Source organism: Oreochromis niloticus, linkage group LG3 (genome assembly GCF_001858045.2).
Source record: "Oreochromis niloticus isolate F11D_XX linkage group LG3, O_niloticus_UMD_NMBU, whole genome shotgun sequence".
NCBI lineage: Eukaryota > Metazoa > Chordata > Actinopteri > Cichliformes > Cichlidae > Oreochromis > Oreochromis niloticus.
The window spans coordinates 57329676-57350110 of record NC_031967.2 but is presented as its reverse complement, the minus strand read 5'-3'; the positions used below and the strand labels follow the sequence as shown (position 1 = coordinate 57350110).

Sequence of the window (20435 nt, the reverse complement as noted above, 5' to 3'; positions counted from 1 at the left end):
GCAGCTGATGGCAGCTTCCTCTGCCTCACACTGCTGTCTGACTGCATTCAGCTGACACAGATGAAGCAGGACAGAAGCAGCTGATATTTGGACAGCACACATGATAGAAAGGAGGATTTCAGTTGATGTGCACATGAAGGATTTGTGTTTCCTCTGCAGGTGAAGGTAGAAAGTGTGTGTGAGCTGATGTGAATTCAGCAGCATGGATCAGTGTGAGGACAGAGAGGAGGGAGTCCCTCCCTCTAAAAGCACTCTGTGTGGGGAACATGAGAGCCAGACCAAAGCTCAGAGGTGAGATGACCATCTCTAACTGTCCATGACTCTTCTCCATGTCACAGCTCAGCACTCACATCACTGCTCCATCATTATTCACAGGAACCAACCTGGACCTCCACCCAGCTCTGTGGCCTTAAAGAGTGACCGGTCTAGAGGGGAACCCGTTAATTTTACAGTCCAGCCTCTGTCTGCGGCAGAGAGGTGAGCTGTTAGTAACATGAACTCTTTGATTTAACTGCTTGATGATGCTGGATATAAACTGAAGTGCAAACATGTCATTCCCTCAAACCCATTTAAACTGTCTCTTTAAATGGACATGAAACACTGCATGCACAAAGGCTAATATGCATCATGGAGCTCTGATCTAAAACACAGTGGTAGATTTAACTCTTTCTCAGAAGCTGGTTTTAAGATATAAAAATAAGAATTACGACCTTGTTTTCTGCTTAGCCGTCACCCAAGGATTTACACCTCTGATAAGCAGAAGGAGTCTCACTATCTGTTTATCTCCCATTACAATGGCCTCACTGTGTGTGTAGAGCATAAGGCCCATCTGTAGTGCACAGGCATACAACTAAGTGAGAAAGTGACATTACTATTAAATGTGATATGATTAAAATATGTGATTAATACATTAGAAAATAAATCTGCCACCACATCCCACCCTTTTGATTCAACCCCATTAGAATCACATTAAAACAAACATGGAGATTTCTTTTCCAACGACTGTACATCAACACTTTTGCATATCCAAAGAATTTACAATGTGCATCCTCCCTATAGAAAAACAATTTACACCTTTATGGTCATCTTCACTCTCACTATCATCCTCTCTTCATCTGAGTCTCCACACTTTGTTCGAAGGAATGAACGTTATAAAAGAAAACACAAAATATGAGCTCATATACAGAAAATAAAACAGCATCAGTTGTTCATCTGCAAATGAAAATTTCCACTTTAGTTACATTAAGGTGTTCATTCATGAGAACCTGTTGTTAAGATAAGGAAATCCTTCAGTGTTAGACATATTTCTCCACTTTCTCCACTCCACTCAACTGGCAGAATCAGCCTAGTACTAAAACAAAACCCGCAAATCTGCCAGAAAAATAACAGGAAAAGTTTTGCTTTCTGAAGTAATGTTCTGGTGGAGCAATATGTTGTAGGGATTAGAACCTGCCATGCAGTGCTGCAGCCACTGCTTCTGGCTTTAATTAATAACTGATGCTTACTTTGTCTGAAATCAGATTTAAGAGTCACTACCTCTGTTCATTTTCCCCACATCATAATTACTGGTTGGCCTCAAGTGCTCCAGAATATCACACAATTCTGGGGAGTCTGGGGTCCACGGGGATACTTCCACCTGCTAAATACACAGAGAGATTTTTCTTTTTTTGTTAGCAGCTGCACAGTTCACACAACACTAATGTTCATCATTAAGCACTCTTCTGGTCTATTAGTGCCTCCCTTCTGTCTGTGCTAGTGCTAGTACCTGATCTGTATTTTATTAATTGATTTATTTTGATTTTCTGTATTATTTCTGTATTATTATGAACTTTGGTGTGCCTTTGGGTTTTTAAAAGTGCTATATTAATAAAATTGTATTGTGTTGTATTGTACAACTGGTGACAGGAGTGACCCTGCTATACTAAAGTGATATGGTTAAAAAATGTGATCAATACATCAGAAAAGAAATCTGTCACTACCACTCCCAGAATTCCCAGATACTCAGAGAATTTACAGAAAATATTACCTTTTTGTGATATATATCGTTATTGGGATGAGAAATGTCTTATGTCGGTTTATGAGATTTTGTCATATCGCACAGCCCGACACTGGTTGAAGTAAACTGTGTGTGGAGCAACAACCTGGGAATGAGACCCAAGGAACGACGGGAGGAAGTAAAAGTAAAGCAAGGCTGGGATGGTCCACTTGGTAAAGTAAACCCGTTGGGCATCTTTCTTGGCCTTTAGACAATAATTCTGATGGCAAAAGAACCAAACGGGACAGGCGGCAAAAAAAAAAAAAAAAAAAAAGTAAAGCAAGGCATGAAAGAAACCAGCCTTCAAAGTAAAACAGGAAATGTATGAGAGAAACCGACTATGCTATGTAAAAGCAGAGCACACCCAATGCAGTAACACTGAAATTTGAGACGGGGAGCAATGAAGAAGTTAACATGAAAGAAATGAACTCAAAATAGGAAATTAAATTAAGCTTTATTATAAACCATCACCAGAAAATAAACAAGAACAAGACATTAAATAACACAGAAACCTAAATTTAAAATACTGTAAGGTGTTAAAATGAACCAAATTCAAAATGGAAAAAGAAAAGAAATCTTAATGACCATGAAAAATGATAATACGAAAAAACAAAACAAAACAAATCTCTACATTTCTAAGCAGTGACTGTGCAATGCAACAGGAATGTATATCCCAGATATCAGTTGGAGACAGTAGAAGCTTCAATTTGCTTGGTTTTTGAGCTCAGAATATAAGACAGGAGAGTAGCTATTTTCTTCCCACACAGTATGAACAGCTAAATAAGCTAAATATAGAGTCATAATTAAATTATATTGATGGGGTAAACTGACTATATTTGGGTTTTTTATTTGTTTCTCTCTAGGGACAGATTTAATTTGAGCTAATTCTTCATGATTCCCTCCACAGAGTAGACCAGGAGAGCTCAGAGGTTCCCAGTGGTCAGTCTGCCCTGCAGCATCAAACACACCTGGACTCCATATTTATGGTCTGTACATGTACAAGAACTACTTTTATAACTATTCTGTTCACAGTCATCTCCTTTCTAGACCAGTAGATTGTCAGTGTGTCCATCATGGATCTGATGTTTGGCTCTGAAATCAGATTTCAGTCTGATTGGGTCATTCATAAATTATTCTGTTCCAGCTGCTGAAGGAAAACATCATCACTTTTGTGAAGAACGAGCTGAAGAACATCCAGAAGGTTCTGAGTCCAGATTACCCAGAATGCTTAGAGAGTCAGAGGGAGGATGATGAGCAGAGGAGGAGCAGCAGAGAGGCATTTGTGAAGATCACACTGGACTTCCTGAAGAGAATGAAGCAGGAGGAGCTGGCTGACCGTCTGCAGAGAAGTAAGAGGATTTATTTAAAGATTTAATCTGCTGGATAAATGGGGCACTTTTGTCTCAACCGATGGACCAGTGTGTTTAGTCATTTCTCAGTGGGTCAGAAATTGTCATCAGCATTTTGTAAAATATGATTGTTGAAGGTCTATTTTTTATTATTGTTATTTAGAACATCCCTCTGCTGTTTGTCATCGTAAACTTAAATCTACTCTGAAGAAGAAGTTCCAGTGTGTGTTTGAGGGGATCGCTAAAGCAGGAAATCCGAACATTCTGAATGAGATCTACACAGAGCTCTACATCACAGAGGGAGGGACTGCAGAGGTCAATGATGAACATGAGGTCAGACAGATTGAAACAGCATCCAGGAAACCAGACAGACCAGAAACAACAATCAGACAAGAAGACATCTTTAAAGGCTCACCTGGAAGAGATGAACCAATCAGAACAGTGCTGACAAAGGGAGTGGCTGGCATTGGGAAAACAGTCTTAACACAGAAATACACCCTGGACTGGGCTGAAGACAAAGCCAACCAGGATATCCAGTTCATACTTCCATTTACTTTCAGAGAGCTGAATGTGCTGAAAGAGGTAAAGTTCAGCTTGGTGGAACTTGTTCATTACTTCTTTACTGAAACCAAAGAAGCAGAAATCTGCAGCTTTGAAGACTTCCAGGTTGTGTTCATCTTTGATGGTCTGGATGAGTGTCGACTTCCTCTGGACTTCAACAAAACTACAATCCTAACTGACCCTAGAAAGTCCACCTCAGTGGATGTGCTGCTGATAAACCTCATCAGGGGGAAACTGCTTCCCTCTGCTCACCTCTGGATAACCACACGACCTGCAGCAGCCAATCAGATCCCTCCTGACTGTGTTGGCATGGTGACAGAGGTCAGAGGTTTCACTGATCCACAGAAGGAGGAGTACTTCAGGAAGAGATTCAGAGATGAGGAGCAGGCCAGCAGGATCATCTCCTGCATCAAGGCATCACAAAACCTCCACATCATGTGCCACATCCCAGTCTTCTGCTGGATCACTGCTACAGTTCTGGAGGATGTGCTGGAAACCAGAGAGGGAGGACAGCTGCCCAAGACCCTGACTGAGATGTACATCCACTTCCTGGTGGTTCAGGCCAAAGTGAAGAAGGTCAAGTATGATGGAGGAGCTGAGACAGATCCACACTGGAGTCCAGAGAGCAGGAAGATGATCGAGTCTCTGGGAAAACTGGCTTTTGATCAGCTGCAGAAAGGAAACCTGATCTTCTATGAATCAGACCTGACAGAGTGTGGCATCGATATCAGAGCAGCCTCAGTGTACTCAGGAGTGTTCACACAGATCTTTAAAGAGGAGAGAGGACTGTACCAGGACAAGGTGTTCTGCTTTGTCCATCTGAGTGTTCAGGAGTTTCTGGCTGCTCTTCATGTCCATCTAACCTTCATCAACTCTGGACTCAATCTGCTGGAACAACAACAAACAACCTCCCAGAAGTCTGAAACAAAAGAATCTGCAGAGACACACTTCTACCAGAGTGCTGTGAACAAGGCCTTACAGAGTACAAATGGACACCTGGACTTGTTCCTCCGCTTCCTCATGGGTCTTGCACTGCAGACCAATAAGACTCTACTACGAGGTCTGCTGACACAGACAGGAAGTAGTTCACAGACCAATCAGGAAACAGTCCAGTACATCAAGAAGAAGCTCACTGAGAATCTGTCTGCAGAGAAAAGCATCAGTCTCTTCCACTGTCTGAATGAACTGAATGATCGTTGTCTAGTGGAGGAGATCCAACAGTCCCTGAGATCAGGAAGTCTCTCCAAATACTGGTCTCCTGCTGAGTGGTCAGCTCTGGTCTTCATCTTACTGACATCCGAAAAAGGTCTGGATGTGTTTGACCTGAAGAAATACTCTGCTTCAGAGGAGGCTCTTCTGAAGCTGCTGCCAGTGGTCAAAGCTTCCAACAAAGCTCTGTAAGTAAATATATCATCATTCGTTCTTTTTAAAAATGTTTATTCTACTTAACAAAAAGCACGTCTGCAGAATTCAAAAGTCAAACCAGGGGTAGGCAACCTTTCTGATGATGAGTGCCATCTAAAATTTCCTCAGAAGTCAATGTGCCATATAATTGCATTAGCAATAAATTTAATAACGCTCTATGTTAACAGTTACACACTATATAGAACAATTTATAGAATTATATTTGTTCGCAGATGTTGGTTAGTTATAGTTATCAGCTATTTTGAAACAAAAAAAAGACACTTTTTATCACAACAATGATAAGAAAAATAAACTGGGCCAATATGGCATGTTTGTTAATACAGAGACACACATGTTAATGTGATCTCTGGTCTCCCACTGAGAGACACAGGTGTCAGAGTGTAACAGCAGTCTGGCGAGGCGGGAGCGGCTAGCAGGACCAGCAGGCATGTGGTGTGGAGGTTAGCTGAAGATACCCGAAGCCAGTCGGTTAAATCCAATAACAGACCTTTATTTGCCGTCAGCAACATTACACCATACAAGCCAGGTCTTCACGGCTCTACTCTGTCCGTACATACATGTGCGGGGATCGGTAGTCGCCGGCGCCAGGCCGTTACAACAGTAAGGTTTCTTAGAGAGAAAAGGAACAAGAGCAGCATGAAAATGGATGCCGCTAACAACACACACCCACTAGGAGACTCCCACAACTACTACAATAGTAGGGCAACCCCCCCTAGTGGTGCTATAACCCAAAAGGGGTTGTTACATCACCCCCCCGGCAATTAGAAGGCTGTCCTCAGCCGCACCCAGGTAACCCTCCTCCCGCTACCCCCTTTCACTATACATAGCTACTTAAGGTAGTAAGCAGGCTGTGGAGGAATTGTTATACAGCATCGGTACAGTCAATACAATCAACAAACAAAATTAGCGCCCGCCGGCAATTAGAAGGCTGACCTCAGCCGGACCCCAGGTGACCCTCCTCCCGCTACCCCTTTTCACTCTACAAAGCTACTTTAGGTAGTAAGCAGGCTATGGAGGAAGTGTTATACACCCTGGCCTTACAGCATTGATACAGACAATACAATCAATAAACAAAATTAGTCTTTGAAGCAATTAGAAGGCTGTCCTCAGCCGGACCCCAGGTGACCCTCCTCCCGCTACCCCTTTTCACTCTACAAAGCTACTTTAGGTAGTAAGCAGGCTATGGAGGAAGTGTTATACACCCTTCCAGCCTCGGTACAGTCAATAAACAAAATGAGTGATTGAAGCAAACAATACAGAACATGCAGTGTTACTGGCTAGTCATCCTCTGGAGATGGTCCTAGACAAGGGAAAAACAGACAAAAATACAACACATCCCGTCGCTTAAATCAGTACGATAGAAAACCAAACCAAAAGCCTTCCACGGGCCGTGGTGATGAGGGTTCAGCAGAACAGAACAAGTAATCATCCCTTATAAACAGAATAATTACAGCATGTACATGTATGAAACCAACCCTCAGTCAACATTGAGTCTGTCCGTATGATAACGGTTAGTCCACCTGGTACCCGTCCAACCAGCGGTCGTTAAGGGGCACCGGCGGGGTTTGTTGGGAAGATGGCCGCTCTCCCGGCTCTCCCCTAGCTCCATGATCCAAACACTCCAGTAGGCTCCTTTGTGGCTCCAGCGAACCCTGTAAGCAAACTCGTGGCTTCGCGACCTCTCCTTCCAAGTTTCCCACTTCAAGGTTGAGGTCAAGAGGCGTAGAGTAAGGGATGATGTACTTCGTCAGGCCAGGCGCCTCAGCATCCGGGTCACAGCCATCATCCTCACTCCCCGTGTCCGCGTGGGACGCCATTTTAAAAATGTGGCCGAAATCACCCTCTCCCACAAAAGTTATGGCGAAGTGAAAAGAGCGGTCACACACAGTACTTAAGCGTTAATATCCGTCAGACAGAGAGCGTCCGTGCACACTCTGACGCTTTGATGCTTCACACAAAACAACACGTCCCTCTGAATGAACACTGAGTCAAGGTCACTGTAGCGTTAGCCTTAGCTTTAGCGCCGCCGATGTCGTAACGGTCCAATAGCACTGCGTTGGTGGTCCGACGGACCGTACAGTTACTCACGGAGTACTCTCCTTCGGCGGGCGAGCGTGTCAAGCGATGAGTCGGTGTTCCTCCGTGCCTCTAAATAGTTGAAATCGCGGGGAGTCGGCTCCTTCACGGCGTCCTATCGGCCCGGCCAATACAGCCAGACGAAGAGAAAAAACACGCCACCTCAGCCGAAGTGTCGATCGTTGAAAAACACGGGGAAAATATCCGAGCCCACCGTCTGTCGGTCCGGATGACGACGAAGATCCAGAGAACAATGTTCGGGCGCCACTTTGTAACAGCAGTCTGGCGAGGCGGGAGCGGCTAGCAGGTCCAGCAGGCATGTGGTGTGGAGGTTAGCTGAAGATACCCGAAGCCAGTCGGTTAAATCCAATAACAGACCTTTATTTGCCGTCAGCAACATTACACCATACAAGCCAGGTCTTCACGGCTCTACTCTGTCCGTACATACATGTGCGGGGATCGGTAGTCGCCGGCGCCAGGCCGTTACAACAGTAAGGTTTCTTAGAGAGAAAAGGAACAAGAGCAGCATGAAAATGGATGCCGCTAACAACACTAGTGATGCGCGAATCATGAACGAATCGTTCAATACTCGAGAATCACTTTACTGACTCGTGAATCATGATTCACAAGCGCAACTGACTCACTGACTCATCCCTGTTGCTGTTAGCAAACTAATTTCACTAGTAGAAATATATCTAGCTTATAATTCAAATTGTGAAGAAAAACACAACATCCAGTATCTTAACAAAAACATTTCTGCTCTGAACTGGAAGAAAAAACCCTGAGTAGAAGCTCACATCAAGACAATAGCTCCTCGGTTTACAGTAGCAACGCTCTGCTAACATGCTAACAGCACATTTGAGCTACTCACCCCCTCCCTTCCTGCGCTGAATCGTAGGGGAAGCAAATCACTCATGACTCACTAACCCCCTCCCTCCTGTGCTGAATCGTAGCGTAAGCAAATCACTCAGGACTCACTAACCCCCTCCCTCCTGTGCTGAATCGTAGTGTAAGCAAATCACTCAGGACTCACTAACCCCCTCCCTCCTGTGCTGAATCATAGAGCGCGCGAATCACTCATGAGTCGCTCACCCCTCCCTCCTGTGCTGAATCATAGAGCGAGCGAATCACTCATGACTCGCTAACCCCCTCCCTCCTGTGCTGAATCATAGAGCGAACGAATCACTCACTCACTCACTCACTCCCCTCCCTCCTGGCTCGCAGCTACTTCTTCTTCTTCTTCGTTGGCAACCAATGTTAAGGCGCACTACCGCCCCCTGGCTCACAGCTCAGTGGACATTTAGATGAGAAAATATATATTTGACACATGTAAGGAAAATACTAATAAAATAAAAATAAACAAAAGAAATATTCCCTTTAGAAATTCTTTTGCTCTTTTTTGCTATATAAAATAGTTGTTTTCTTTAAGAATCACTCATCTTAGCAGTAGGATTTACATTAAAAGAGAAACAAATTAAGTTTGAGTGAAAATGTACATTTTTTGCACTCTCTGGTCAACTGACTCAGTGACTCAAATGACTCAAAAAACCCGATTCACTTTGGTGAGTGACTCATTAAAACTCGATTCAGTAAAAAGAATCAAATTTACCATCACTAAACAACACACACCCACTAGGAGACTCCCACAACTACTACAATAGTAGGGCAACCCCCCCTAGTGGTGCTATAACCCAAAAGGGGTTGTTACAAGAGTGTCCAGCATTCAGACGGCTACCTGAGGACACTCATGTGAGAGAAAATCTGCTCACACAGATATGTAGAGCCAAATACTGTCAATAAGGCCTCTGCAATGTTCTGAAGACAGTTAAACTTGTCAAGTAGTGATGTCCAGCAGGTGAAAATGCAGCTCCATGAACACGCACAGCTGTGGATACCAGCTGCGTTTGTAGTTCTGCAAACTTTGACCCCCACAGAGTCGAGCTTTTCAGTTCAATCAGCTGCAATTCGATGTCCTCTGTGTCCAGGCAGTTAATGCAAGACAAATCCAGCTACTCATAAACGCTTTCTGGTTTGATCAGAAAAGAAAACATTGGTCCATACACCTGAAAGTCCCGAAAATGCATTGTGATTTCGGTCTCAAGTCTACGGATATATCCGTGTATTTCCGTGGTGCTGATGCTGTGCTGACCGGACAGCTCCTGAAGCATTTGAAGTGTTGGAATGTGGAAATTTTAGTATCGCTTGAAAAAACTGCCAGCTAGCAACATCCCTCTCACTGGTAGGCTAAGTGATTTTTAGCCAATTACAAGGAGAATCTGGTAGTTGGGGTGGTTAGCTAAGACACTGTCATTAAGAAGCGGCACAACTAATGTGTCTATGCGAGCTAATTTGCGATGTGCACGGCTGGCCCGGCCATTTATTCTTTAATGCACTTGCTCAAATTAATTCATTGCGTGTCTTCCCAGGGCTGGACTAGGACAAAAAATCGGCCCGAGCATTTTGACTAGAGACCGGCCCACCAGGTATTATAGGAAAAGCCATAAAGCCTTTGAATGAAAACAAACGCTGTTGTGACAGTGATGGACACTGTCTTGTTGGTGTATTTATGATTGCTATACATTTTACGTCAGATAAAAACTTTGGTTGTAAGATTCAGATAATTATTTAATAAAAGCCAGACATTTTAAATGAGAATGAGAAAGAAAAGTATTTCTTTGTGCCCCCCTTTCCCTGTTAATGCCCTACCTGGCCCCCGGGCAAAACTTTGCTAGACACGCCCCTGCACAGTTACCAGCTGTCAGCTACATAGAAAAGGATCCTGGTGTTATTTGTCTCTTAGAAACAGTTCATAACTTCCCTTCAACTCATTCATGTCACCTAAAAGGTAAACCTGTTTCTCCATCACCTGTTCAGCTCTGATGATTCAGTAAGGACATCTCCTGGTTTCATCTTCATGTTTCCCTCTCACCAGGATATCCAAACCGATATCATGACCAGCAGCTTTTACAGCTGTGGCTCCAGCAAACATCAGCTGATACTAGAAACTAATATTAAATAAATTCTAACAACAGCTGATCAAGCTTAAACGTGCTGCTGTTGTTTAGCGCGACATCTGCTGGTTTCCTCTTTCTGGCGCAAAGTGAGCGATAAATAAACAAGAGAGAAAAGTCGATCAGCTGATCATTGATCAGTTTCATGACTAAAGTAGCAACAGGAGAGGGAGGGGGGAGAATGAGAGAAGAAGATGCAGCTTTGCAGCGTAAAGACACAGAATAAATCCAGCTTTGTGTCTTTTTCCATTGTAGCTGAAGTACGGGACAAACTGTGTTCCTTTTCAGCTCAATATGAAACACGTAATATTTTCTCTGAATGCGAGACCATTCCAGTTTTTAAGGGGCGGTTTTCAACTCTACTAACTAACCTTATGAATAAAATAAAGTTCACTATCAGTAACATCATAGCACCCACCCATCTGTATAGAAACTCTGTCATGTTCGCTAGTACGCAGTTATAGTAACTGACTGTAAAAAGTCAGCACAACGAAAATAAACTCCACCTAAACTTGGTTTATATCTGACCCAGATAGACTGCAGGTCATAACTTCTTACCTGAAGTTCAGTTCACCTGACACTCGGACTGGCGGCCGCCTCGGGTCTCTGCTCCTCCTCCCTCCGCTTTCCTCATCCACCTGCTAGCCGCTGTGGAAGCTCTGCCATTGCCACCACCAAACAACTGAGTTATTTTTACACATCTGCCAGCATCTGGCCAATCCACCACCTTTCATTGATTATGCCGTTACTACAAAAAAAATCATCGGCCCATAAAAACAAGAAATCACCATCCGATGGCCAGTCCAGCTATGGTCGTGTCATCAGTTAACGCTGGCACGCGTGCCCAGGGTTGCCGACCCCTGGCCTAAACAGTGCAATGGGTGCTGGCATGTGAAAAAAATGAAAGTTTGATATGAGATAGAAGTATATGATACCTTTGATGATATGTAGCAACAGAAATTGTCAGTGTTTCTGAAATATTAGATACCATACAGACACACTCTATAGTGCAGTGATTCTCAAACTATGGTACGCGTACCACGGGCTCTCTCTGGTGGTATGTGGGAATTATCAAATCTCAAAGCATCAGTCCTCTATGAAGAGCAGCCTTTCCTTATCGCCAGCGATTGTGGCCGCTACAGAGCGCTGACGGCCCCTTTCCCTGGACCTTAAAACTGCAAAGGTGGCATGGTGCTGTCACGCTGATGGTAAAAACACAGCGCCTTTTCTGTGGTGCCGCTGTGCCGCGATCCCAGCCACCATTGATGAGTTGGAGGTCCCCGGGAGAATCGGTGGGGGCGCGGGAGATGCTGTTGGTGAGTCGGGAACTATCGCCTGGATGCTGAAGCTCCTGGTGTTACGATCCATTTCTTCTGTGAGTGAGCAGTAATCCTTCGCGGCCAGCAGCGTGGAGTTGGCGAGGCCAGCTCACACCGGCAACTGTCGGAGGAAGACGTGAGTGAAGAGGAATCCGCCGTTATCCATTCCTAGCAAGGACAACATGCTCTCCATGAACTCAAGAGAGAGAGGAGTTTCTTGGCCCACTCTGCGTCAGAGAGTGAATAGCGCCGCAGCAGCAGCAGTGCCTTCAGAGCACTGGATTTTCCTTGGGATCCCGGGGGAGAGTCATCACACAGCGGGTGGACAGTCGATCCAGCAAGGCCACCACAAGATGGTATTTTATGTCGTTGGCTGAAACACCACGAAGAGAAAACTGAGCTTCGATGTGCACGAACCACAAAGGAGGGTCGTGGAGCCAAAAATCTGTCAGCTTAATCGCCACAGCAAAAATTAAAACGTACAGCTCTGCTATAACTTCTGACATAAATGAAGACAGAAAACTAAACAGCAGTGATGTTTGTAGGGTTACTTAAGTTGGGTTAGCTGGTATATAATGATGTGCTGCATGGTGGCTAGCTACACAGCTATGGTTAGCATAATACAGTGAAGCTGGAAGATGAACACTAACTTTTTTCCACTCGATAAAAGTTAATGTGGGGTTTCCGATGGTTGGGGACAAATGTAATTGCATGGCAGGATGCTATAAATGGACCAAACTTCAGTGAGGAGAGCAACTGCAATATAAGGTTAGTCATTAATATAGTGCTGCATGGGCTGGGCTGTAGTTACATCGTAAGGTTTTAAAATGAATAGTGATGATAAAAACCGACTGACTTTTTTAGGGGCTCAGATTAAATAGAACAAAATACAAAACATGTTAAAAACACAACAACCTTAATAAATGCAGAGTAGTTTGGACCTGGAAGCAGGATTCATCAAATCATCACTTAAAGATTGGATATCCCACCTGTTGTGAATGTTTTAATGCAGTACAGTTGTTATTGTTATCACTCGTCACATCCTGTTTATGACAATTTAAATACCATATCATACCATACCACCTTTATTCATAAAGCACTTTAACATAAAACCAGAGTTCACAAAGTGCTGTACATGCTAATAGCATAAGTAAATAAAAATAAAAATAAGATCAAATAAGAAAAAATACAATAAATAACTAAATAACTAAAATAAATTAAAACATGTTAAAACAAATTGAGTCAACCCCTTTAATCAGTGCCAAAGGCTTCAGCGAATAAATATGTTTTAAGAAGACGTTTAAACTCAGAAAGAAAAGAGGCCTGCCTAACGTGCAAGGGCAGATCATTCCACAACTTTGGTAGCAGCTACAGCAAAAGCACGATCACCTTTAAATTTATACTTAGTTTTCGGTACCTTAAGGAGCTGCTGATTGGCGAAAATAAGGGAATGGGCAGGTGTATATGGTTGTAGTAGCGCCGAGAGGTGGGGGTTGGGGGCAAATAAATAACATTCACATAAGAAAATAACCCTCTGGGGTCGACGGACGCAGCAACAAGTCACAGCAACAAGATGCAGCGATATTTTTTTTCTGAACAAAACAGTGGTGTTTACAACGGGAAAGCAATGGTAAAAACTGTGTTTTCTATGGACAGCGCTAGCAAACACTCTCCCCTTGCGAGTGGGAAAAAAAAGAAAGAAAAAAACACCCCTTCCCTATTGGTGTTAAAGTGTACCATGTCAGCCAATCAAAATGGTATGGCAACATGTGGCATTGTTGTTTAGGAAGAGGGGGGAGTTTTAGGAGTGACGGCGAGAGAAAGCGGGCAAGCGAAAGAATGAGAGAATGAGTTTTCATATGTGAGACATTAGTGACGTTTAGTGTGTTTGGAGGCTAGAGTTAGTGTGTTGTGTAGTCATTGGTTTGTTTTGTGTGTCAGTTATACTGCTGAATGTCACAGTTGCTCCAAAAAAGCCACCAAAAGCAGATTGCAGTCTAAATGCTGTCTCCACATGGAAAACTGGACTGATACACCTCCTGTTGTCAGACCTGTTTAGGCCTGTGGTGTTCTCCTCTGTCTTATAGTGGACAGAAAATATTTTTTTGGAGTGGCACAAATAATTTGTGTGCCTTCTTATATGATGCACAACACCTGATTGTTCTGTAAATAGTTGTAAATGGGTATATAAAAAAATGCCTGAGGCCTTGGCTGCATTTTTAGGTAAATAATACCATATAACTTTGTTGTTTGCAAAACTTGTGCATAATTTTTAGAAATGTACAATTTCTATTTGCATTTCAAGTGATTCGCTAAACATGATTGTGGGTTTTACAGTAAAAAAAAATATAACGTTTTTTCTACTTGGATTTTGAATTTTTTGTCCGAATTTAGATCAATTGTGCTAATATAGTATGCCAAAATGAAAAAGATAACTCAAATTTCAGATATTTGAGGTTAATGATAATAATGAAAATAATGATACTGTGGTTTAGACTTTAGTCGCTTTTATTTCCAAGGACCTGAGACTGTGGTGGTACTCTAATTATACATGAGAAAATAATGTTTTTTTAAATATATGCTTCTATGTTCAACAGTTTTTGATATTTTTTAAATTTATGTAAATATTTAACATCACGGATAAAAAATTTAGAAATGACAAAAGTGACTCAACTGCACTGTGTGCTTGTAAAGGCAGAGTACATGTGCCTGTACTGAACAAGTGTTACTGAATCTGTCAGCACTTAACTGTATTCAACTTAGATGACGCAGGTTAATAGTTTTTACTTAAGTGTTATATTTCTATATTTTTTTTCCATAAATAAATTCAGTTTTTTAATGAAACATGAATTGTTATCCTCAATGACTTTTGCTTTTCTGGAATGGGTTCAATATATAAAGTGATTTTTTGGTCATAAACCTCATTGTTTTTTAGACTTTGTGGCTGTAACCTCTCAAAGAGAAGCTGTAAAGCTCTGTCCCAAGCTCTTGGCTCTCAGTCCTCTAGTCTGAGAGAGTTGGACCTGAGTAACAGCAAACTGCAGGATTCTGGTTTGAAGCTTCTGTCTGCTGGACTGCAGAGTACAGAGTGTATGCTGCAAACTCTGAGGTCAGATCAAAGTTCTATTTTTTGGTTGTTGATGTTTTATATGAATTTACACAACTACTTTATAAGAAACACGTTTTTTTTTTTTTATTCTGTTGCTAAATAACAGTACATTGTCACATTTGTAACCTGTTTAAGATAAGACAACAGTGCTTCTTATTTGTTTTAAAAAAAGGAAAATTACTTAGTGCTTGATATCATACTTCTTCATTGCGCCCTGATTCAATTTTAACCCCAGTGTTTGTTTTATTGTTCATGTTTTTTTTTCCTGGTTTTTTTTTAGTCTGACTCTCTATAACGTCTCAGACAGAGGCTATCAAGCTCTGTCCTCAGTTCTCAACTCCCGCTCCTCTAGTCTGAGAGAGCTGAACCTGAGTAACTCTCACCTGAAGGAATCAGCATTGAAGCTTCTTTCTGGTGGACTGAAGAGTTTACAATGTACACTGGAAATTCTGAGGTCAGATCAAGTGATATTTTGTTTTCCATCAGTTGATGGAATTAACCAATTAGCCAGTTTAGGCTGGCTTGTTTTCTCTTCTCAAAAGAATCCTTTCAGTGTATCTTTGAGAAGAGAAAACACACCTGGCTTAAATTGCTAAAGATTAAATTGCTAAATGTAATAACCTTGTTATTACACTCCAAATACACTTAAACTATTAATTCTATTGTATGTCTCATTTTTCAGACTAAGTCACTGCAACATCTCAGAGAGGAGCTGTGAAGATCTATCCTCAGTTCTCAGCTTCCAGCTCAGCTGTCAGTCCTGTAGTCTGAGAGAGCTGGACCTGGGTAACAACGACCTGAAGGATTCAGGGGTGAAGCTTCTATCTGTTGGACTGAAGAGTTCTGACTGCAAACTGGAAACTCTCAGGTCAGCATTCAGACTTTTCCACTGAAAAAAATTTGCAGCATGTATCTCTTGGTTTGACGATTCCACACTGCACTCTGAAAACTCAGGTCAGGATATTATTTTGTGTCCATATTTAATGTTTACGAAGAAATATTCTAATTTTTTTTATCTGTCTATTGTGCATTACTGAAAGTGCTTAATAATACAGACTCTCCAAATTTAGACGTAAAACTTCAGGAAACTAGAAATGTCTTAACCCTCTATACCCCAGTAGAATTCTATTAGAATGTGTCAAATAGTCCATAGGTCGTCGTATAACCCAATGGAATTACACACATGGTAGCATTACAGGAGTTTCTTATTTCTGTTTGTTTCGATTGTGAGTGTAGTAATTAAAGCATTAAAAACATCCGCGAACAATATTGTAGGGTGTTACTTTACACTGTTGAACAGCTTGAGATGACTGTTATAAATGTAAATGGATAGTTATGGATGTTATCGTATGTGACAAACAGAAAATCATTGTTGACAGATGGATTGTTTTGTGTGTCTGCAGTCTGGTCGGCTGTCTGATCACAGACAAAGGCTGTACTTCTCTGGCCTCAGCTCTTAGCTCCAACCCCTCCCATCTGAGAGAGCTGGGACTGAGCTACAATCATCCAGGAGACTCAGGAATGAAGCTGTTGTTTGCTGGACTGAAGGATCCAGGCTGGACACTGGACACTCTCAGGTATGGAGAGAATGTCTGATCGAGGAAGAAGAGCTGGAAACAGTTCCTGTGTCCTTCACTCACTTCCTGTTTGTGTCCTGAAGATGTGAATGAACAAACACACCTGCAGGAACATTTTACCTTTCTTCCCAACAGAATGTTTCTATATACTATTTTAACAGCTAAAATAACACACTTTTTATTATAAAACACTTTAGTGGTTTTAATTCATAATTATATTGAGGTTTTCAAAAATATTTTATTTCTGTATTTTGTCTTTTAATTTGCAATAAGTTTCCACAATGAATTCATGATGTTAATCTCTATTAAACTGTGAGAATTAACAGCATGTGACACAGTTTCTGTCCTTCCTGCTGTTAACCTTGTATACTTTCTCTGGTGCTGTGTGTTATGCTGCATCAGAATGCTGGACTCACTTAGAAGTCAGAGGTCATGTGCAGTAACCACACTAACACCAAGAGGAGAAAAAACAGCTGGCAGCAAAGGCAGGGAGGTATCCTTTCCAGCTAAACAGAAGAGGAATAAAAAGATAATGAAGGTCACAGTTTGAATCAGTCATATTTCATTCAATACAGTAGTGTACTGACAGATCCAGGATCAGTCCAAATCATCAGCAGTTTGATCCACTTTTGGATTCAAGTGTATTTGTGTCTAACATCATTAATCTAACATCATTATCAGTGTCTAACAGTATGTGTATGACAGCCATGTAATGTCAATGTGTTCATGCTGAAAGAGACTGTGCTGGTCTGATCCCCCTCCTCCTTTCAGGGTGGAGCCTGCTGGAGTCCGATGGATGAAACCAGGTCTGAGGAAGTGTAAGTGTGTTTTTAATGTGATTCATTAAAACAAAGCAGCACGCGTTCAACCATCTTCAAACTGTCACATCATTCATATATATCTCTGATGTCAGGAGTAATCATCAAAGTGTCAATCAATGAACAGATGATGGATCAATAACTGCAGCTGGATTGTGTTTGTTCTCTCCATCAGATTCCTGTCAACTCACAATCGACACAAACACAGTACACACAAACCTCAAACTGTCTGACAGCAACAGGAAGGTGACATGGATTATGGAGATTCAGTCATATCCTGATCATCCAGACAGATTTGATATTTGTCCTCAGCTGCTGTGTGAAAATGATCTGACTGGTCGCTGTTACTGGGAGGTCGAGTGGAGAGGAGACGTTTATGTATCAGTGAGTTACAGAAGCATCAGAAGGAAAGGAGGTGGTGACTGTGTTTTTGGATGGAATGATCAGTCCTGGAGTCTGTACTGCACTGATGATGGTCCTTATTCTATCTGTTACAATAACAGAAAAACATGCCTCTCCTCCTCCTCCTCCTCCTCTGTCTCTAACAGAGTAGCAGTTTATGTGGACTATCCTGCTGGCACTCTGTCCTTCTACAGAGTCTCCTCTGACACTCTGATCCACCTCCACACCTTCAACACCACATTTACTGAAACTCTTTATCCTGGATTGGGATTTTGGCCTGGTTCATCAGTGACTCTGTGCTGATTTGAGTGTAAAGAATGTCCTCCTGTTAGAGAAACACTGACTGTTGAACAGATGGTTCAGTCTGTACAGATTCATGGATTCAATCAGTTGATGTTTTAAACTGTTCTAAATTATTCCATGTAAACGTCTTCGTCTTCAGTCCTTTAAAGATGGAAGCTACAATTATTCCAGGATCCACATTTTGTTTTTCTGTCTTTTTCCACTCAATGCTTCACAGTAAATATATCAGTATGTTGTGTTTCTCTGAAGTTAGTTCACAACCAGCTCCTCTGCATTTTCAACAAGTCTGAGCTCATTAAAATGAATCCAAATGTTTGATTTCTCTTTCTTAATGGGATTTTTCCAAACTCTCCACATGCTTCCACTGTTTCACTCATTGTTGGAAACTCATCATTTGAAAATGTTTAGTCATATAAGCAGAAAATATTGGCTCAATAGTTTTTAATGCAGTTTTAACCAGAATATGATTGTATTGAGGGATCGTATTGCATGTGGCTTATCTAATAAACAGCAAAGCATTACATATGTTCTGTATCACATTGTTTGGTTAAAGAGTTTGTCCACTGTGCTGAATCGATGAGCTAAATAATGAATATCGGCTTTTATGAATCATTTCTTTTATTTGTGTTTGTCATTTTGATATGAAATAAACTTGGTTAGTTTCTCATAGTGTTGTGTTCATATGCTACAAATGTGTCTTACACAAATAGTGCACAGACTTGCTTTTTTTTCTTGTATTTTTTCTATGTCTGTTTTTTTCATGCTGTAATTTTGGCAGTAAACCTCTGACAGTCTGTCCTGATACGAGTTGTGGTGAAGTGACTAAAATATGGTGGTGGTGTGTTGACAGTTGTTGGGATTCAGAGATTCTTTTATTGTTACCATATAATCTGCCTTATGATAAATGCATTAAGAACATGTTTTACAGTATTATTTTATCAGTAATATTTCTTACAGGGTTCATATTGCATTGAATATGTTTGTCATCACATTGACCTTTCTATTTACAGGTGTAGTTATGATCAGTTTGTACACATTGCATATCTGTGCTTGTTTAGAGTTGATGTTCTATCCAAGAGGGTTTTAAGCTTCACTGGTGAGAGTGTCCAGGTGATACATGTTGAGGGAAGATGAGAACATAGCAGGTTAATTGCATGCATGCTTACAATACACATATTAATCTAGTAGCAGGCCTGAGCGAAGGCCCAAGTGTCTTCTGCTTCTTATTTGAGACCTGCGCCAATTCAGTCTACTTAGTGATTGAGGACGAGGGTCCATTATTAGCCCTTAGCGGCCCTGAAGCTTGAAGTTATTACCTTAAAAGGAAGGTGTTATCAAAAAGAGAAGTTATATGTCTGTTTATAGTTATTAAGATGTACATGATGTACCCTTGTCTGTAAACAATGACTGTACATAATGTATTTTTGACCTGTATTGACGTGTATGTGGGGGTGTGATCCCCTATGCTATAAAACCAGAACCCAGTGTATTTTTGTCAGAGCAAAACAGGCCATATGCTGATGGTTGTTCTCCTGTGTTAATAAAACTCATCGTTCGATTGCACTTTTCTGGAGCCTCCGTCGTTTGTTGTCTGATCTGCAGTTGATCGATCTCGCTTCACAGTGTAACAGCAGCATTCGCGTGGCGTGAGAGTCCAGCTTCCGCCTTTTATGTTGGACACTAACATCTTGTATACAGAAACACTAATATAGAATCAATCATGGATAATTTTTGTTCAGACATTAGTTCCTAATGCTTGGAGAAACTCCATCTTTATCACAGCTCTGATAGGACTAGAGTTACCTTTCACACTAGTCAAGCTCTTTGTTTCAATTCAATAATTCTTATTTAAAAAACTCTGCCAGCTAAACCTCCTGCTTCTTTTTCTATTACGCCAACTCGACTGTACAACAAGTGTTTTCATAGATTTGTTTTAACAGCTGATTTTTTTGTTAAGTCAAGCTATTCAAAGTGCTGTGACTGTTCCCTTACATTTTCTCTCTTTGTCTCAAAACAATGAATGGACCATAAGTTGTGCTCCATAAGGGAGCACACTTATTTCTCCTCCAGTTTATTGAAGCTTGACAAATGAAACATGAGCCCACACACTGAGACAAGTCTGCCTCTATGAGGGAGGAGCTCTTTGTGCTTCATCTGCTGCTCTTCACTCTGTTACTTTGGACTGATTTCACTCATTTTCTTACTTTATTTGCAAATAACTTTTGAGCATCTTTGTTCCTATGGTTTCTTTGTGTCACACTGACAGCACGTGAACAACATGACATGTTTGATGTCAGGCTCAAAGAAGGACCAGCATCCTCTCTCCAACCTGTTTCTCCATCTTTTACAACACCTGATTCATTCCAGTTTCTCTGCTTTCACTTTGATTCATGTCCACATGAAGCCTGAATGTCTGTGATGAACGCACTATCAGAGCAGATAGTTTTCAG

At 41.6% G+C, this 20435-nt stretch overlaps 2 protein-coding genes across 2 annotated transcripts; both read left to right on the top strand.

Annotated features, from left to right (window-relative positions):
* The first annotated feature begins 2851 nt into the window (after window positions 1–2851).
* Window positions 2852–16555, top strand: LOC109196726 (NLR family CARD domain-containing protein 3). Its single transcript, XM_025905169.1, has 8 exons — window positions 2852–2856; window positions 3194–3384; window positions 3548–5342; window positions 14712–14885; window positions 15166–15339; window positions 15568–15753; window positions 16289–16342; window positions 16546–16555. The coding sequence occupies exons 1-8, from the start codon at window positions 2852–2854 to the stop codon at window positions 16553–16555; spliced, it is 2589 nt and encodes an 862-aa protein (XP_025760954.1).
* Window positions 16392–18652, top strand: LOC109201445 (stonustoxin subunit beta-like). Its single transcript, XM_019357112.2, has 2 exons — window positions 16392–17280; window positions 17456–18652. The coding sequence occupies exons 1-2, from the start codon at window positions 17259–17261 to the stop codon at window positions 17983–17985; spliced, it is 552 nt and encodes a 183-aa protein (XP_019212657.1). The 5' UTR covers window positions 16392–17258; the 3' UTR covers window positions 17986–18652.
* Window positions 18653–20435: the final 1783 nt, after the last annotated feature.